This window comes from Cotesia glomerata, linkage group LG4 (genome assembly GCF_020080835.1).
Source record: "Cotesia glomerata isolate CgM1 linkage group LG4, MPM_Cglom_v2.3, whole genome shotgun sequence".
NCBI classification, from domain to species: Eukaryota; Metazoa; Arthropoda; class Insecta; order Hymenoptera; family Braconidae; genus Cotesia; species Cotesia glomerata.
Window position 1 is genome coordinate 28,541,804 of NC_058161.1, and position 17,493 is coordinate 28,559,296.

General features: G+C 31.1%; 3 protein-coding genes across 5 annotated transcripts in view; 2 read left to right on the plus strand and 1 right to left on the minus strand.

The window, feature by feature from the left end:
- The first annotated feature begins 1,100 nt into the window (after positions 1-1,100).
- Positions 1,101-2,540, plus strand: LOC123262477 (putative nuclease HARBI1). The gene is made up of 4 exons (XM_044724714.1): positions 1,101-1,388; positions 1,508-1,804; positions 1,881-2,089; positions 2,164-2,540. The coding sequence occupies exons 2-4, from the start codon at positions 1,526-1,528 to the stop codon at positions 2,468-2,470; spliced, it is 795 nt and encodes a 264-aa protein (XP_044580649.1). The 5' UTR covers positions 1,101-1,388; positions 1,508-1,525; the 3' UTR covers positions 2,471-2,540.
- A 3,624-nt stretch (positions 2,541-6,164) lies between these two features.
- Positions 6,165-10,508, plus strand: LOC123262478 (upstream activation factor subunit spp27-like). Its single transcript, XM_044724715.1, has 5 exons — positions 6,165-6,322; positions 8,141-8,231; positions 8,505-8,806; positions 8,865-9,103; positions 10,023-10,508. The coding sequence occupies exons 1-5, from the start codon at positions 6,280-6,282 to the stop codon at positions 10,137-10,139; spliced, it is 792 nt and encodes a 263-aa protein (XP_044580650.1). The 5' UTR covers positions 6,165-6,279; the 3' UTR covers positions 10,140-10,508.
- Positions 10,509-10,841: 333 nt separating this feature from the next.
- The window catches only part of LOC123262433 (cilia- and flagella-associated protein 206-like), a 47,176-nt gene continuing 40,524 nt past the window's right edge, over positions 10,842-17,493 (minus strand). For 2 of the 3 annotated variants that reach the window (XM_044724640.1, XM_044724642.1), the window contains 7 exons: positions 17,359-17,488; positions 15,830-15,937; positions 15,662-15,764; positions 12,262-12,478; positions 12,102-12,200; positions 11,904-12,036; positions 10,842-11,231 (listed from right to left, as the gene is read on the minus strand). In XM_044724640.1, coding sequence (XP_044580575.1) covers positions 10,977-11,231; positions 11,904-12,036; positions 12,102-12,200; positions 12,262-12,478; positions 15,662-15,764; positions 15,830-15,937; positions 17,359-17,488 — 1,045 coding nt within the window. In that variant the 3' untranslated portion in view covers positions 10,842-10,976. Of the gene's footprint in view, positions 11,232-11,481; positions 11,842-11,903; positions 12,037-12,101; positions 12,201-12,261; positions 12,479-15,661; positions 15,765-15,829; positions 15,938-17,358; positions 17,489-17,493 lie in introns of those variants that run through there. The other variant, XM_044724641.1, reaches the window with a different exon arrangement.

The window sequence follows — 17,493 nt, forward strand, 5'->3', positions numbered from 1 at the left end:
GGGTAAAATAAATAAAAATTCAAGTTTTAAAATTTAAATTCGTATTAACGTGAGTGCAATGATAAAAAAATTAACTTGACTCAAGAGCCTAAATCTTGAACTAAGTCAAGAAATTAATCTTGATGTAAGTAAATTTTTTTTATCATAAGAATTTATTCTCTTGACTCAAGAAAATCATTTTCGTCAAAATGGTATTCTTGGTTCAAGATTTTGGCTCTTGAGTCAAATTAATTTTTTTATCAGTGTATACTTACACTGTCAACAAATTCTTAAAGGTATTAAAAGTCTCAAACAATCAAGTTGTAGATATTATAAAATAAAACATTTCTATGTTCGAGATACAGAGGTAAAATTTAATTTTTCGAGTTATGGAGGGAAAGTATGTACATAAATAACTTGTGGGAACTCACTAATCATTTCGACTTATAGAGGTTAAAAATTTCGAGCAACGGATTGTAATTTCAGCCTACAAGTCGTATATTTGTCCGCTTTTACCAAAGTTAGGCTGAAATCACCGTTTTAGAACCATAAATTGAGCCTACTGAGCCTACATCTCTACTGTAAAAAAGATCCTTATTGGTTAATTCTTTTTAAATAAATTTTAAATAATAATTCTCTTGTATATTTAGCTAACTCGAAACGCATAAAAACAGCCCCCCTTAGTATCGGATATACACATTCGTGGCGCTGACGGTAAATAAGTTTTTCCCCACCACGGCTTTACACTGAGCGATATATCTTTTCAATAATCGACTTACTGGATTCATAGTTCGGGCTTAAGTGTAAGTGCACCTTAAGCACAAGCTTAAGGCAGCGTTTAGATTCATATACGGCTTTCTTAAGATATACTTCAAAATTTGATCTTAGCTAAGACATGTGGCTGGGATAAATATTCATAATTTTAACTTGAGACAAGCTTGAGCATTAGATATTTCTGATGTATTCATATTCAAATAAGACGGTCTTATAAAATACCTTAACTTTACTTTTCATCCAAATAAGAGAGTTTTTTTCTAAGTCATCATTTTAGTTGACTTGAGACAGTCTTAAATGTATTTACAGTGAAAAAAGTGGTTAAAATAATGAATTTTTTGGGGTTATATAATATTGATATCGACGATAATAATGATATCGACTTTGATTTGGACGACGATGATTTAATCATACGTATTCCAAAACGTTATATTCGAGATGTGCAAGATCCTTTTGATTTTTATTCAGACATCGAATTTAAGCAAAGATATAGATTTGACAAGGATAGTGTTAAATTTGGAATATTACCTCTCATAGAACAAAATTTAAGTAAAGTCAATAAACGAGGATTACCAATTCCACCAATTTTTCAATTATTAATATGTTTGCGATTTTATGCAACTGCAAGTTTTCAGGTAATTATAAACTAAGTGAACAATATTTATTTCTTATTTACAGTTATTAACTTAGAGAACGCTGAAAAGAGCGTTTTTATTTTTTAAACATATATATTTTGATAAAAATATTCTTACAGCTCATTTTAGGTGATACCATGACAGTATCACAACCAACAGTTTCCAGAATAGTTTTTCGTGTGAGCGTTTTAGTTGCAAGCAAAATTCATGATTACATAAAAATGCCTCGAACTCAAGCAGCAAAATTAGAAAATCAAAGACTTTTCGAACGTTTGGGATTTGGTAATGGAGCAATTGGAATACCCGGGGTTGATGGAGCAATTGATTGTACGCATATCCGATTAGTTCATACAAGGTTTCAAAATATTAATGAAATCTACAGAAATCGAAAGGGCTATTTTTCTCTGAATGTACAAGTAAGTATTCCTTTTATTTTCACTAGTCATTACAGACTGAACAACTTATAATTTAATAATTTTTATTTTCTCGTAGACGATTGTTGGCCCACGAATGGAATTTTTAGATATTGTTCCAGAATGGCCTGGTAGCGCGCATGATAGTCGAATTTTTCAAAATTCTCGAATTTACATGAGATATTCTGAACGTGAATTAACTGGGATACTTGTCGGTGATGCTGGATATCCATGCCTACCTTTTCTAATGACGCCCATTGCCAATCCAGTTACAGATGAACAAATAACGTAAGCAGCGATAAATAATATTTATTTTTATAACAGAGAATTTTTATTAATGCACCAAATTTTACCCGAAACAGCTATAATAATATTCAGAGTAGAACTCGAATAATAGTTGAAAGGACCTACGGTGTTTGGAAGCGAAGATTTCCTTGTTTATCAAGAGGATTAACGAATAAACTTATTTGTTCAACGACAATTGTTGTAGCTTGTGCTGTGTTACATAATTTGTCGTTGATATTCAATGATAAATTACCCGACGATGATTTACAAGATGACCAGCATGAGGAACTCAATGAAGAAATACCTGCCCCTCTACCAAATTTGCAGCCTGCTGATGGTTTTGCATTTCGTGAAGCAATTATAGAACGTATGTTCAATGGATAAGATCTATACAGTTTTAATATTTTTTAAATAAAATCGTTTTTATATTTAATGAAAATAATTTTTTATTTATTAGAAAGTCAGTCCCTAGTTTTAAAAGATTTACAATTCATAGTTACTTTAATTTAAAAAAAAATAAAGCAACATAATAATTGCTTTGCTATGAAGCAAAATAATCATAATAACAATAATTATAATTATGTACATGACATTATTTTTTTTAATTCATTCAATTTATATGTCATAGAATATTGACATTTCAAATTTCAGTGGATGAAAACCACTGTGCCCGGGCTTGTGCGCGCCACCAACCTCAGTTACTATAGTTTTGTTACCGACCGCGTGATTAAACGTACCCTGATAGCCAAGTTGGTCGCAACTTTCCGTCGATTTACTGCCGCAACTTGTCACCAAGTTGACGGCAAGTCTTGGAAATGAACTCGGTTGTTCACCAAGTTGACACCAGGTTGTCGGCAAAAATTGCTTTTGAAACTCTTTCGCACCAAGTTGACGACAAGTTTCTCAAGAAATTTGGCGACATATTGCGGCAGTAGATTGGTCTTGTTTTTCTCAGAAACTTGTAGCCAACTTGACGCCAACAGTTACAAATTCGGAAGTTGACCGCAAGTTGTCGCTAAGTTGGTGGCAACTATCTGAGACCAACTTGGTTGGTCTGAAACTGTGGCTATCAGGGTATATAAATAATTAATTATTTTTGCAAACATAATAAACTGCAGAGGGATTATTTTTGTGGTTTCTAATTCAAAATTTTTCGCCCTTTAATGCAATACCAATATTAATAAGGCTTTACAGTAATATATATGAGTTATTTGATGAAAATACGCACACGGTGTCTATCAGCGACCCTATAGTGTAATTTCATTATTTATTGAGAAAACGCGGGGAAGTTGAACTTTTTGATTATTATTTTCGTAATCTACGGATTTTTTAACCTAAAATGGAACAATAAAATTCCACTAGCGAGTTACTTTTTACAACGGGTAAGAGTAAAGTCAGTATACTGATAGCCATTTTATCTCAAACTTTTATTCAATCTACTGCCTAAATTTGTAGCCAACTTGATGAAAAAAGTTGCAAACCAAACGTTTTTACTTAAGTTGTCTACAAGTTACACTGCAATTTGACGTCAAGACTTGCAGTACAAGTATTTTATTCAAGTTGTAGTAAAATTGTAGTACAATTTAACCAAAAGTTCGGTGTTAACTTGTATTGAAATTGGGGCTGTAGATTTTAGTCAATTTGTTTACAACTGTTGTACTGTAAAAATTTACGGCAAACTTGATGTCAAGTTAACTGTAACTGCTGAAATCCAACTACTTTTAATCAAAGCGTGGCTATTAGGGTATATGGACTGCTATTAAAGTATAGTTGTAGCGTGATAGGCATTTCAACAGAAAATTATGGAATTTTTTTTATCAAAAGATAAATATATTAATAATTCACTACCAAAATTTCAGATCAATTGACCACACTCCCTGATAGCCACACTTTGATTAAAAGTAGTTGGATTTCAGCAGTTACAGTTAACTTGACATCAAGTTTGCCGTAAATTTTTACAGTACAACAGTTGTAAACAAATTGAGTAAAATCTACAGCCCCAATTTGAATACAAGTTAACACCAAACTTTTAGTTAAATTGTACTACAATTTTACTACCACTTGAATAAAATACTTGTACTGCAAGTCTTGACGTCAAATTGCACTGTAACTTGTAGACAACTTAAGTAAAAACGTTTGGTTTGCAACTTTTTTCATCAAGTTGGCTACAAATTTCGACAGTAGATTGAATAAAAGTTTAAGTTAAGATGGCTATCAGGGCCGTTTTTAAATAATTAATTTTCGAAATTGTATCTTTTACCCTGATAGCCACAGTTTCAGACCAACCAAGTTGGTGTCAGATAGTTGCCACCAACTTAGCGACAACTTGCGGTCAACTTCCGAATTTGTAACTGTTGGCGCCAAGTTGGCTACAAGTTTCTGAGAAAAAAGAGACCAATCTACTGCTGCAATATGTCGCCAAATTTCTTGAGAAACTTATCGTCAACTTGGTGTGAAAAAGTTTCAGAGCAACTTTTGCCGACAACTTGGTGACAACTTGGTGAACAAGTTGACACCAACCGAGTTACTTTCCAAGAGTTGCCGCCAAGTTGGTGACAAGTTGCGGCAGTAGATTGACAGAAAGTTGCGGCCAACTTCGCTATCAGGGTACACGTAGAGGTATAGAGAGATGGTAAAGTTAGTATTAAATCTTTGGCCCACTCGAGTGGTACGAAAGATTTCATACTAACTTTACCATCTCTCTATACCGTAGAGCTCTACGTTTAAAAGATGCAATTTCGAAAATTATCCCTGATAGCCAAGTTGGCCGCAATTTAACTTTCTGTCAATCTACTGCCGCAACTTGTCACCAACTTGGCGGCAACTCTTGGAAAGTAACTCGGTTGGTGTCAACTTGTTCACCAAGTTGTCGGCAAAAGTTGCTCTGAAACTTTTTCACACCAAGTTGAAGATAAGTTTCTCAAGAAATTTGGCGACATATTGCGGCAGTAGATTGGTCTTGTTTTTCTCAGAAACTTGTAGCCAACTTGACGCCAACAGTTACAAATTCGGAAGTTGACCGCAAGTTGTCGCTAAGTTGGTGGCAACTATCTGACACCAACTTGGTTGGTCTGAAACTGTGGCTATCAGGGGCAATTGATCTGAAATTTTGGTAGTGAATTATTAATATATTTATCTTTCAATAAAAAAAATTTCATAATTTTCTGTTGAAATGTCTATTACAATACACTATCTTAATCCATGTTTTCTTAATTTTAAATTACCGCGCCAATATAATGTTTATAACGCTGTTGTATGATTCTGCACGGAAATTTTCATCATCAACAAATATAAGAGAGAAATCTCTGTTATCAATCAATAATAACTGACTAAGTTAATTTTTTAATTTTTGTATGATTTAATTATAATCGACATAATAACTTAATTACTCAGAAATATTTATTTTCTTGGGAATTATAAAAAATTTACTTCTGTAATTTTTTTAAATTTCCATAAAATTTTTTAAATAAAAATTTCAAATTTTACAATCCCCTAAATTAAAAAAAAATTTTCTACAATTTTAAATATCAAGTAAAAAAATTATCCGATCTTTTTAGTTTAAATTCTTAATAATTAAAAAATATTCAAATTTTCCCGCCAGAACTCTAGAGCGCTAGCATCGACACCAATCACACTAATAAATAAAAATAAACAAAAATACTTATAAAGAAAAAATTCTTTAAAAAATCTAAAATAGTAATCTGGAGGAAAAAAAATAAAAAAAATTAATTAACACTAATAACAATAAATAATCCAAAAAATAAATACTTGTATCTACTACCCGTCGAAAAAATTCCGGTAGACACTGTAGCGAGTACAGTAAATTCCAAAAGTAGGTGAGTTAGTAAATAAAAAATGAATTAACTCACCCAGTAAAATACCCGTCGAATCCTATGGGGCATCTAAAATAATTTTTTCCTCATAAAAAGTTATCTCAATTTAGTTATTACAGTTTTCCTCTAAAAACCTTCTAAACTCCATTAATTTAAATACTTAGCTGCTAATTTTGGATATTAATTCCGCCATTTTTCTCCACAGACTGTACCAACGGACGCTACGGTGCCGCCAGCTCTCCGCCAGCCTCAAGAGTGAGACGCAACGATCAGAGACCCTTGAGTCACATCCAGATTCACTACACATTCAGTTGCCAGCAGAACGTACATCAGTAACAACCTATTCCACGTAAAGTCAAAATGGCGGACATAAGTAAAGATGAGCTACGCAAAGAAATCACCGGTAATAAATAACTCATTTATTTATTAATTAATTATATAAAAAATATTAATTCCATTAATTATTTTTATTTTATTAATAATTATTTTAATCAATCACTAATATAATTTTATACTTACTCAATTTATAGGATTTTGTGTTTTTGGTTTTGTGCGAGTTAGTTGGCGTACCCCACGCCGGCCATTGCAGTCACATTTTATTTATTTACTTCTTTATTAATTAATTATGTGTATTTATTTCTTTTTTAATAATTATTAATTATTTTATTAGAAAAATAATTATTTTTTATAAATTTATAAACTAAAAAATTTATTTTAATTATTTTTTTTTCTAGATTTAGTTTTTAAAAGTTGCCGCCATTTTGTCATTCTTTTTTTTGTTGTGTTAATTTAGGATTGTTGGAAAGAAAATGTAAAAAAAAAATTCCCGCGTTGGTTAAAATTTGACAAATTGATGATTAAATAGATGGCGTTTTTTATTTATACACTGGGAGGTATTTTAGTGGCAGTTGTTGTTAATTTTAATAATTAATTGTTGATCAAATTGTTGTCGCGCGACTCATTTCTTATATCTATTGTTATTTGGGGGAATTTCGAAATAGCAGATGGTCGATGACGCTGAGTATTGATATGGAGGTGGGTAAAAAGGGTATGAGTGTGTTGTAGCGTCGTGTGGTGTCTGCTGGTAGATATGTTCGTCGGTTCGAGTCTACGTTCGATATTCCTACGACGTATTTGCAACGACGCGGGAAACCAGTAGATGCGCTCTGTTGCTATGTTGGGTCCTTTGTTTTACGCACCCTAGTTTTTTTCGGTGTATTTTTATTTTACTTTTGTATTTTTCCGGGTTTTTTGTTTTAATACCCAAGTTAGAATTGGCGCGCAAAAATATAAAATGGCGGCATGTTTTAAAAATGGCGGTTATAGAGTTGGTTCATTAGAAATCGATTAGATAAGTGGAAAGAAAAATTTATTGATTTTTATGAGCTGTGGTAACAGTTTTTTTTGTTAGGAAATTAAAAATTGTAATTTATTAAATTTTTTTTTTGATTCATTTTAAAAATTTAATATTACACGATTTTTTAAAAAATTGTTGGATTTTTAAATTAATAATTTTTTTTTTATGAAATTTTTAGTTGAAAAATTTTTTAATCAAAAGTATTGAGATAATTTTTTTTTTATTATAAATTCAAGATATTTTTAATTTTTTAGAAAATTTTTAATAAAAAATTTTAAAAGCATTTTTTATAAAATTCAAAAAAATTTTTTTTTTTTATATTTTTTGGTTGCATTTTTATTAAAATTAATTTAGCAAATATTTGATAATTTTTAGAGTTATTGTAACAAATAAATTATGGCAAAAAAAAATACTGACTTGTAGAAATTTTAAAAAGATAAAAATTGATTTTTTTTTTTTTTTTTTTTTATATAAAATTATAAAATGGTCAAGTCACTATCAATTTTAATATCATTAATTTTTAAGTAATTTTCAAAAATAACTAAAAATATTTTTGTGAGAAATTTTTATTAAAATTAATTTAGCAATTATTTGATAATTTTTAAAATTATTGTTACAAATAAATAATAGCGGGAAAATTTTTTTTTTTAAATATTGACATTAAGAAATTTAAAAAAATTAAAAATGCAATTTTTTTTTAATAAAATTAAAAAATTGTCAAGTCCCTGCTAACTTTATTATAAATTTTTTCAAAACACTATTGTATTTTTTTGAGTAATTTTAAAAATAACTAAAAATATTTATTATGTTAAAATTAAATAAATTTTTAAATAAAATTTTCTAATAAAAAATAATATTTTCCAGCTATTCTTAAGGATGCTGATTTAACAGCCATGTCTGCTAAGAAAGTGCGGCAACAAATTGAAGAAAAATTAGACATTGACTTATCTGAAAGGTAATATTACATTTTTAATAACTTAACTAAGGACATAGAAATAAAAAAAAATACAATTTTCTTTTCTCAAATGGAAAAAGAAGATTCAATTGTCCGATATTAATTGCCAAGGGTCTCTACGTGTTATTAAAAAAAAAAAAGAATAATTACGTCGTTCCCCCTTGCACATTTAAAAAATTAAAAAACTTTTAATTTAAAAACAAAAATTCATTTATTTATTTATTTATTTATTTATTTATTTATAAGTAAAAATTGATAAAAAAAAATTTATAGGAAAAGGGAAGTCGACGATTTGGTGATGGAGCATCTCCAAGAAAAACAAGACGGAGGCAAGAAGAAGAAGAAGGCAGCCAGCGAAGAGTCCGAGGGAGAGGAGGAGGAGGAAGAAGAAGAAGAGGAAGCCTCTGAAGAAGAGGAGGAAGAAAAAGAAAAGAAACCAGCTAAACGTGGTCCTCCCAAGAAGACTGCAACTAAGCGCAAAGGATCTTCTGATGACGAAGAAAGCGGAAGCGATGATGACGCTAGTGACGAAGAATACAGTCCTAAGAAAGTTGCTGCCAAAACAGCTAAGAAAGGTTCGTTGATTTTTTTTTTATAATTTTTCAAATTATTAATTGATTGATCATTTTACAGGAAAACCAGCAGCGAAGAAAGGAAAGAAGAAGGGTAGCGACAGTGACAGCGACGAAGACTGGGGTAAACAAAAAAAACCAGCCGCTGGTGCCAAAAAAGGAGGTGTTGGTAAAGGAAAAGGTTACACGAGAGCCATTACTTTATCTTCAGAATTAGCGACTGTTGTTAATGCTGAAAAAATGGCGCGCCATGAAGTTGTTAAGAAAATCTGGAGCATCATCAAAGAAAGAAATCTTTATGTAAGTTTTTTTTTTTTTAATTTTTTTAAATTTTTTAGTAAATATTTAAATTGATCTTTTAATTATTGAATAATTTTTTCATAACAATTGATATTAAAAAAAAATTTCGATTTTTTTTCACTTTTATGCGACTGAAAATCAAAAAAAGAACTTTGGAAAATTTTTTAGAAAAATAGAAATTTTAAAACATTAATTTTTTTAATTAAAATAAATTTTTATTTGTTAAATGTAAAAATTCCAAGTCCAAGATAAGTTTATAGAATTTTTGAAATTCAGAAAATTTTTTATTTGAAAAAAAAAAAAAAAAAGTTTTAATATATTATTAAGAGAATAAGCAAAATTTTTTATGGTTAAATTTGGTATCGTTGGAAAAGTTTTGACCTGGAGTTGGCCCTTTTTATAGTTTCATATCATTCTCACCAATAGTCAATTTATGATGATAAGTATTTCGGCTGCATTTGAAAATATTCTATCTCTAGATGAATAATTAAGAAATGACCTTGTATCTTGTGAACTATTAACATTTTTAAAGATATAAGCTCATTCCGATGTTACATTCATCAAGACCTTTCATTTGAGTACCCACATGAATTTTTCATATATTTTATATATTTATATATATTATATATATGTATATATGAAAAATATATCAAAATTGCATGTGGGTACTCAAATGAAAGCTCTTGATGAGTGTAACATCGGGATGAGCTTATATCTTTAAAAATGTCAAAAGTTAAAAAAGTACAGTGTAATTTAACAAAAGTCATTATTTTATAAATCAAAATTCTATTTATAATTCACATAGTGACTGCAAGATTGCTAGTTCATATTTATTAAGACTTAATAAATATATAATAAAAATCACTTTAGTACATTTATATAATGAAAAAATATTAATTATAATTATTTTTAATTACAGGATCAGAAGAATAAGCAATTTGCCATTTGTGATGACGAACTCTTCAAAGTATTCGGTGTAAAACGTTTCAGAACCTTTGGTATGATGAAGTACCTTAAAAATCATTTCTTAGACTAAGATAAAATAACAATAACAATTACAATGAATCAATATTAATTATTACAATAATAGTAATAATAATTATTATTAAATATTAAAACCAACAACAACAACAACCAACAACAAACGAAAAAAAAAAAAAAAACAAAACAATTTTTTTTAAATTAAGTTTTTCCGCCACAACTCGTCGCATGATCTCCGACACAATTCCTTTTATATGTTTCTTTATTGACTATTGATTAATTTTAAGTCTCTGATTCAAGGTAAATTCATAACACAATTATGATGTTCCAAGTAATAAAATTTTTTTGTTAATAGTCAGCCCATCATAACATCCATTAGATCCGGGGCATTTTATTGTTTGTAATCCCTGAACTTTTTTTTGTATATTTTTTACGAGACAAAATTATTTAAATAAAATAAATTTAAAAAAAATAACACTTTATTTTCATTCCAATTAATGGTCGGGCTGATAATCGACGAGTGAAAGAGAATGTTTTAAAAGAATGAATGTTTAATTGATTAAAAAATAGAAAAGTGAGAGTGTGAATGCCAGTTTTAAATCATATTTTTTGTTTTTTTTTAATTGTATAATAGTAAAATCTAATTATACAATTCACTTGAAAGTGTGACGATAACACGTGAATTTAATTAATAATTAATTTTTAACTTCCGAGTGAGCGAATTTCATTAAAAAAATTCAATTTTAATGTAATTGTATTACTAAAAAAATAAATGTGTAATTATAATTCATATTACTTGTCTTTTATTTCAATTTGAATTTCGCGGGCTTTTAATTCCAAAATGGCCTTGAGGGGGAAGGGGATTTTTTGAGTTTTATGGGCAAAAGTGAGGTTAGGAGACCAATTTCGGCCGAAGACAATGAACAAAAATCAAATTTAATCTATCAGAAGCGTAATTAATAACTTTAAGTTGATTTTTTGGAGGTAGATTGTCAATAAGTTTTTGGAAATGCATTGTATTGCACTCGTTGTCTCTAACTGTTTGACTAGAAGTACTTTTCGGCACAGAAGCTTGAATACTTTCCGACCTTTTGAAGTATGAGATACTTGTCTGCGTACTTTTGGTCACACATTTTAAAATATTATCCTGAAATTTGAAATTAAAAATAAAAAAACATTTTTAACAATGATTAAATTAAATTATTACCAGTTTTAAATTATATTTTCTTTTTTAATTGTATAATAGTAAAATCTAATAATACAATTCACTTAAAAGTGTGACGATAACACGTGAATTTAATTAATAATTAATTTTTAACTTCCGAGTGAGCGAATTTCATTAAAAAAATTCAATTTTAATGTAATTGTATTACTAAAAAATAAATGAGTAATTATAATTCATATTACTTGTCTTTTATTTCAATTTGAATTTCGCGGGCTTTTAATCCCAAAATTGCCGCAAGGGAGGAGGGGATTTTTTGAGCTTTATGGTAAAAAGTGAGGTTAGAAGACAACTTGGACCAAAGGCAATGAACTAAAATCAAATTTAATCAATCAGAAGCGTAATTAATGACTTGAAGTTGATTTTTCGGAGGTAAATTGTAAATAAGTGTCTGGAAATGCGTTGTATTGCACTCATTGTCTCTAACTGTTTGACTAGAAGTACTTTTCGGCACAGACGCTTGAATACTTGCCGACCTTTTAAAGTATGAGATAGTTGTCTGCGTACTTTTGGTCATACATGTTGAAATATTAGCCTGAAATTTGAAATTAAAATCAAAAAATCATTTTTAAAAATAATAAAAATAAATAAAATTACTAATTTTAATGCACTGTAGCGATGATTCCAGAGGCTATGATGATAATCAGGATCAATATACGGCTCCAGGATGTGAGTATCCGTTTGCACACACTGATCTTGATGAACCTGCAAGTTATAATCTTGCGTCGTGCTGAAAAATTGTAATTTGAATTAATTTTCAGTAATTTGTACTGCAGAATTGAGTTTTTTTTTTACTTTTCCTGGTTATTTAGAGCTCCGATGTCTTCATGGAGGTGAAACAGATGAATGTACTCCGGGTTTTTTCTCACAAAGTCCAAAGCTTCGTACATGAATCTGTTCAAACAATGCTAGTTATTAAAATTGTGCAAGATAATTAGATAGCGAAGAAAATAACCTGCTTGGATCTTCTCCGAATTTCTTCGCAGCTTCATCAGAAGAAAAAGCAAAGTATCTAGTTCGCCATTTTACGATGCCAATGTTGGGATTTCCGGGTATCAGAGCTCCGAAACCGACCACGAAGGTCCAAGCGCAGAACCCCAGGAATTCAAGCTGGATATCTTGGAAATTTTTTGTGGTGTTCGGGTATAAAATTACACAATCTCCGCATTCATCTGTTGAAATTTTAAAGGGTAATTTATTTGCTTGATAAGGTAAAATATCCAGTACTTGAACACTTATAAAAATGGGACCAGCACTTGAACAGACTTTTTGAATTGTTGTTATACAAAATCCGTATATTTATTATGAGTTATATGTGCATATTATAATTATTAAATAATACAGTAATTGATTTCTGTAAGTTTTTTTCAATTATAAATCAAAAAAATTGTATTTTTATTAACTTAAAAGTTGACACGTCGAGAATAGCCGATAGATGCTATTTTTTTCATGAAAAAAGTACTAAAAGTACTTGACAATTTTTGGTGTGCTTATTGCCATACATTTTATTAGTTCAACTATTGCTCTCGAAGTGTTCAACTACTGCGGCTTGTCAGAAGTGATTGTTCAACTACTACTCCTTTCATAGTCTATCTTAAAAACGTTGTCAAAATATAAATATTCAATTGTCTGTGTTATTTTGCGCTTCAGTCAATTCAAAATTGTTTATATTTTCAGGAAAATCACTAATTTTTAACGAATAATTACATCTTTGTGTCTTAAAAGTAGGGTCAAATACGTTTTACTTTTAAACCTGTTATACTACTGGGTACTTTATCTTATATCATTTTAAGTAAAAAAAATTAGGAAAACGGTTGACCCTGAAGGCCATCCCTGCAACTTCCCGCTAATTCCGTTTATACGTGGCCGCGTTTTTGATCTCATCCATCTCAAAATTACAATCTGTGTGTTGTTTTAAGCTCTCCGAGCTCAAAAAGATACCTTTTCTATGCTTTTGAGCTCTTTGAGCTCAAAAGTCTGATAGAAGTTTCATGGAACACTATTTTTTGAATGTTCATACCGCAATAACTTTTGAATGAATGAACCGATTTTTACGCGGTTGGCGGCATTCTACGTAGTTTTTAAGCCTTATAAATAATTTTAAGTTTCAATTGGTCAAACTAGAAATTTCGGAGTAACTCTGAAAAAACACTTTTTTCGGTTTTCTTTCGTTCACGATATCTCTCGAACGAATCAACCGATTTTGACCAGCTTGGTGGCAATCGACGTGGTTTTATGATGTTAAGAGCTGATTAGTTTTTGGAATCGATCGGTAGAGCTGTTTGAAAGTTATTCCACAAATGTCGAAGTTATGTTGAAAAATCCTTATTTCCAAATATTTCGTCGAGGATATCTCTCGAACTAATCAACCGATTTCCACGTTTTCGGCGGCAATTGACGCGGTTTTTAACCTCTGAAATTATTCTATACCATCAAAAACGATCCGAGAAGAAATGACGAAGTTATGTGAAAAAAACAGTTTTTCGGTTTTATTTCGTTCACGCTATCTCTCGAACGAATCAACCGATTTTGACCGGATTAGCGCCGATCGGCGTGGTTTTTTGACGTTAAGAGCTGATTAGTTTTTGAAATTGATCGATCGAGCCGTTTAAAAGATATTCCAAAAAAACCACTTTCAAAAATGATTTTTTTCTAATTTTTTTTGAGATTTTTCAAAATTTCTCAAAATCTATCGGTCCGAATCGGTTCAAATTCTCAGGAAATCTAAGTTTGGCGAAGCCCTTTCGAATGGCACCAACCGCGATGAAATCGGTTCAACCGTTCAAAAGTTATAAGTGATTCACATACTTACACACACACACACACACACACACACACACACACACACACACACACACACACACATACAGACATAGTGACAACCTCGCGGGGATAGTCAGGGAAGCTTCCTGTGACCTTCAAACGTCGAGATCTGATGAAAACTCGATTTTTGCAAAACGGGGTGAAAACAATAACTTCCCGATTTTTGAAAATCTGAGATTTTTAGCGGGAAGTTAAAAATTAGGAAAACGGTTGACCCTGAAGGCCATCCCTGCAACTTCCCGCTAATTCCATACTTAGGCGCTTAAAATTGCACCAATGACGTTTTTGAGCTCTTCGAGCTCAAAAATACAATTTATGGGTTATTTTGAGCTCTCCAAGCTCAAAGAGATTGTTTTCCTATGCTTTTGAGCTCTTCGAGCTCAAAAGTCTGATAGGGATTTGGTGACACTATTTTTTGAATTTTTAAACCGCAATAACTTTTGAATGAATAAACCGATTTTCACGCGGTTGGCAGCATTCGACGCAGTTTTTTAAGCCTCACAAAGAATCTCAAATTTTGAATTGATCGCGCTAGGAATTTTGGTGTTATTCCGAAAAAACACTTTTTTCGGTTTTCTTTCGTTCACGATATCTCTCGAACGAATCAACCGATTTTGACCGGACTGGTGGCGATCGACGTGGTTTTTTGAGGTTAAGAGCTGATTAGTTTTTGGAATTGAACTATTAAGCCGTTTAAAAGTTATTCCAAAAAAACCACATTTGAAAAAATTTTTTTTTTCAGTTTTTTGAAGATTTCTCAAAATCTATTGATCTGAATCGGTCCAAATAGTTTTCAAAATCTAAGTTTGGTCAAGCCCTTTCGAATGGCACCAACCGCGATGAAATCGGTCAAGCCGTTCAAAAGTTATAAGCGGTTCACATACTTTCACACACACACACACACACACACACACACACACACACATACATACATACAGACACCGTGACAACCTCACGGGGATAGTCAGGGAAGCTTCCTGTGACCTTCAAACGTCGAGATCTGATGAAAACTCGATTTTTGCAAAACGGGGTGAAAACAATAACTTCCCGATTTTTGAAAATCTTCGATTTTCTTAGCGGGAAGTTAAAAAAAAACGTTGAAAATTTTTGGTGTGCCTATTGCCACATATTTTATTAGTTCAACTACTGCTCCCGGAGTGTTGAACTACTGCGGCTTGTCAGAATTGATTGTTCAACTACTATTCCTTTCATAGTCTATCTTAAAAACGTTATCAAAATATAAATATTCAATTATCTGCGTTATTTTGCGCTTCAATAAATTCATAATTGTTTATATTTTCATGAAAATCACAAATTTCAACTAATAATTACATGTTTTATATTAGAAGTAGGGTCAAATACGTTTTACTTTGAAACCTGTTCAACTACTGGGTACTCTACCTTAGTATGATTAGAAATATAAAAAAATTATTAAGCCAAAATTTTCTTATTAATAAAATCGGTTACTCTTGGTAGTCACATGGTGATTGCAACTTGCTAGTAAATAATAAAAAAAATAATCTTTAGATTACTTATGAGTTTTCCCATGGAACGTTCAAGTCTTTCGGCGTCAGAAAGAATCTCAGAATCCTTGATGAATTTTTCTAGACGTATTTCTTCATAAATTTTTATGTTCTGCGGTATGATTATAAATAAAATTTATTATTAATTCTAATCTACAAAAATTAATTACTTATTACCTCAATACTCAGCAAGTTTAACTGCTCAAAAAATTTATTTATGTTATTTAACACAATTACTTCATCTTGCAATCGCATCCAAATGGAAGTCAAATCCATAAATTGTGGCTGAAAATAATTAAAAAAGTAAGTAATTGCATGACTTAAGCGCGATCGCGCGAGGGCATAGAAAATTAATTATCAATTTTAGTGAAAAAAATCCTTTTTTTTTTTTTTTTTTTTTTTATTTGTTTAAAGTCGCATAAACTACTAAAGTGATGAGCGACTACGGTAGGGGGTAAACTTTTGAGATTGAAACTCGTTTTATTTTTTGGGCTGAGCAGAATAATACACTTAAATATTGAAAATTTCATTGGTGTACGCCGGACTCGAACCCGGTCCAATGCTTTGGTAAGCAAGGGCCGGATCCGATAGGGCTACTGCGCGCCTTTTTTAAAACTTATGGTGGTGTGGTCAAGATAACTAAAAATATATACAATTTTAGGACTCATTTTTTTTCAGCCCTGTCATTAAACTTTTATAAAGAACCCTATTCAATATTAAAGCTTGATATTGCTTCGTTTTGTTGCAATTAAAACATTTTGATTGGCATTCACACCGAATTTTCCCATTCTGGTCGGCCATATGTTTACTTTTTTAGTAAACAGAGTTCTCAGTGATTCTGCGACCGAGACAACGTATGTATGCGTATCAACTTGTAAGTAGTTGATATAACAGAACACGTGTAAAATGCTGAAAATGCGGGAAAGCGGAGGATCAGGTTTTGGTCTGGATATCTCAATTAAAACGCGGAAATATTATTATTAATATGCACTAGAAATTTATTTACACTAAATACAAATTATATTTAATATGTTAATTTGCGGATTGTTTAAATAAAAGCGGATTGATAAAGCACTGCGTGAATAATAAAGCGAAGCCGGTTGACACGTGGTTGAACATACTGCCGGCACTGGAAAAGCGGAGAATTAATTGCACAAATAACACAATTTATCTGAAACAGACTCCAAATAAAATAAGCACAATTTATTAAAGCGGATTAATAATCAATTGAGCGAAAAAGCGGAATTTTATAACTCAAGCGAATTAATTTAGCGGGATAGCGAAACGTTCGACTCAATGGCGGTGAAGCGAAAGATAATAATAATAATGCGTCTTCTTCCTCGTCGACTTGGGGAAGAAGGCTGATTGCGCATGTCAGCGGAGCGATCAGCCAATCACACCACCGAGACATGGCGTGATCAGTCAAGCTAAGCTTTCATAGGCGGTTAGTTTTGGCGGGAACTAGCGGTAAACAGGTGCGGCTCGTGAAATTGGGAGTCCCCCAGGGGCGACTTTTTCGCGGCTGGGCCTGTTCACTGAACAACACGTAAGGGTGTTTTATTTGCATCATAAATAATTACTGAACGCGGGAAATTAAAAATAAATTAACAAATATTTAATTTTATGTAAAGCATGAGAGCTTAAGGCCTGCACATTTGGATTTTTCAAACTTTTTATTGAATAACTCTAATCTAACTTTTACTTACATAAACTTGGACAATAGGGATCGCTGTTCGGAACTTGACGGTATCGTGTAACTTGTGCAATCGGGACTGTAAGTGTTCCATCAGATTTTTAAACTCGTCTTCAATGTTCTCTAAATCTGACAAAGTTTTTCTAAA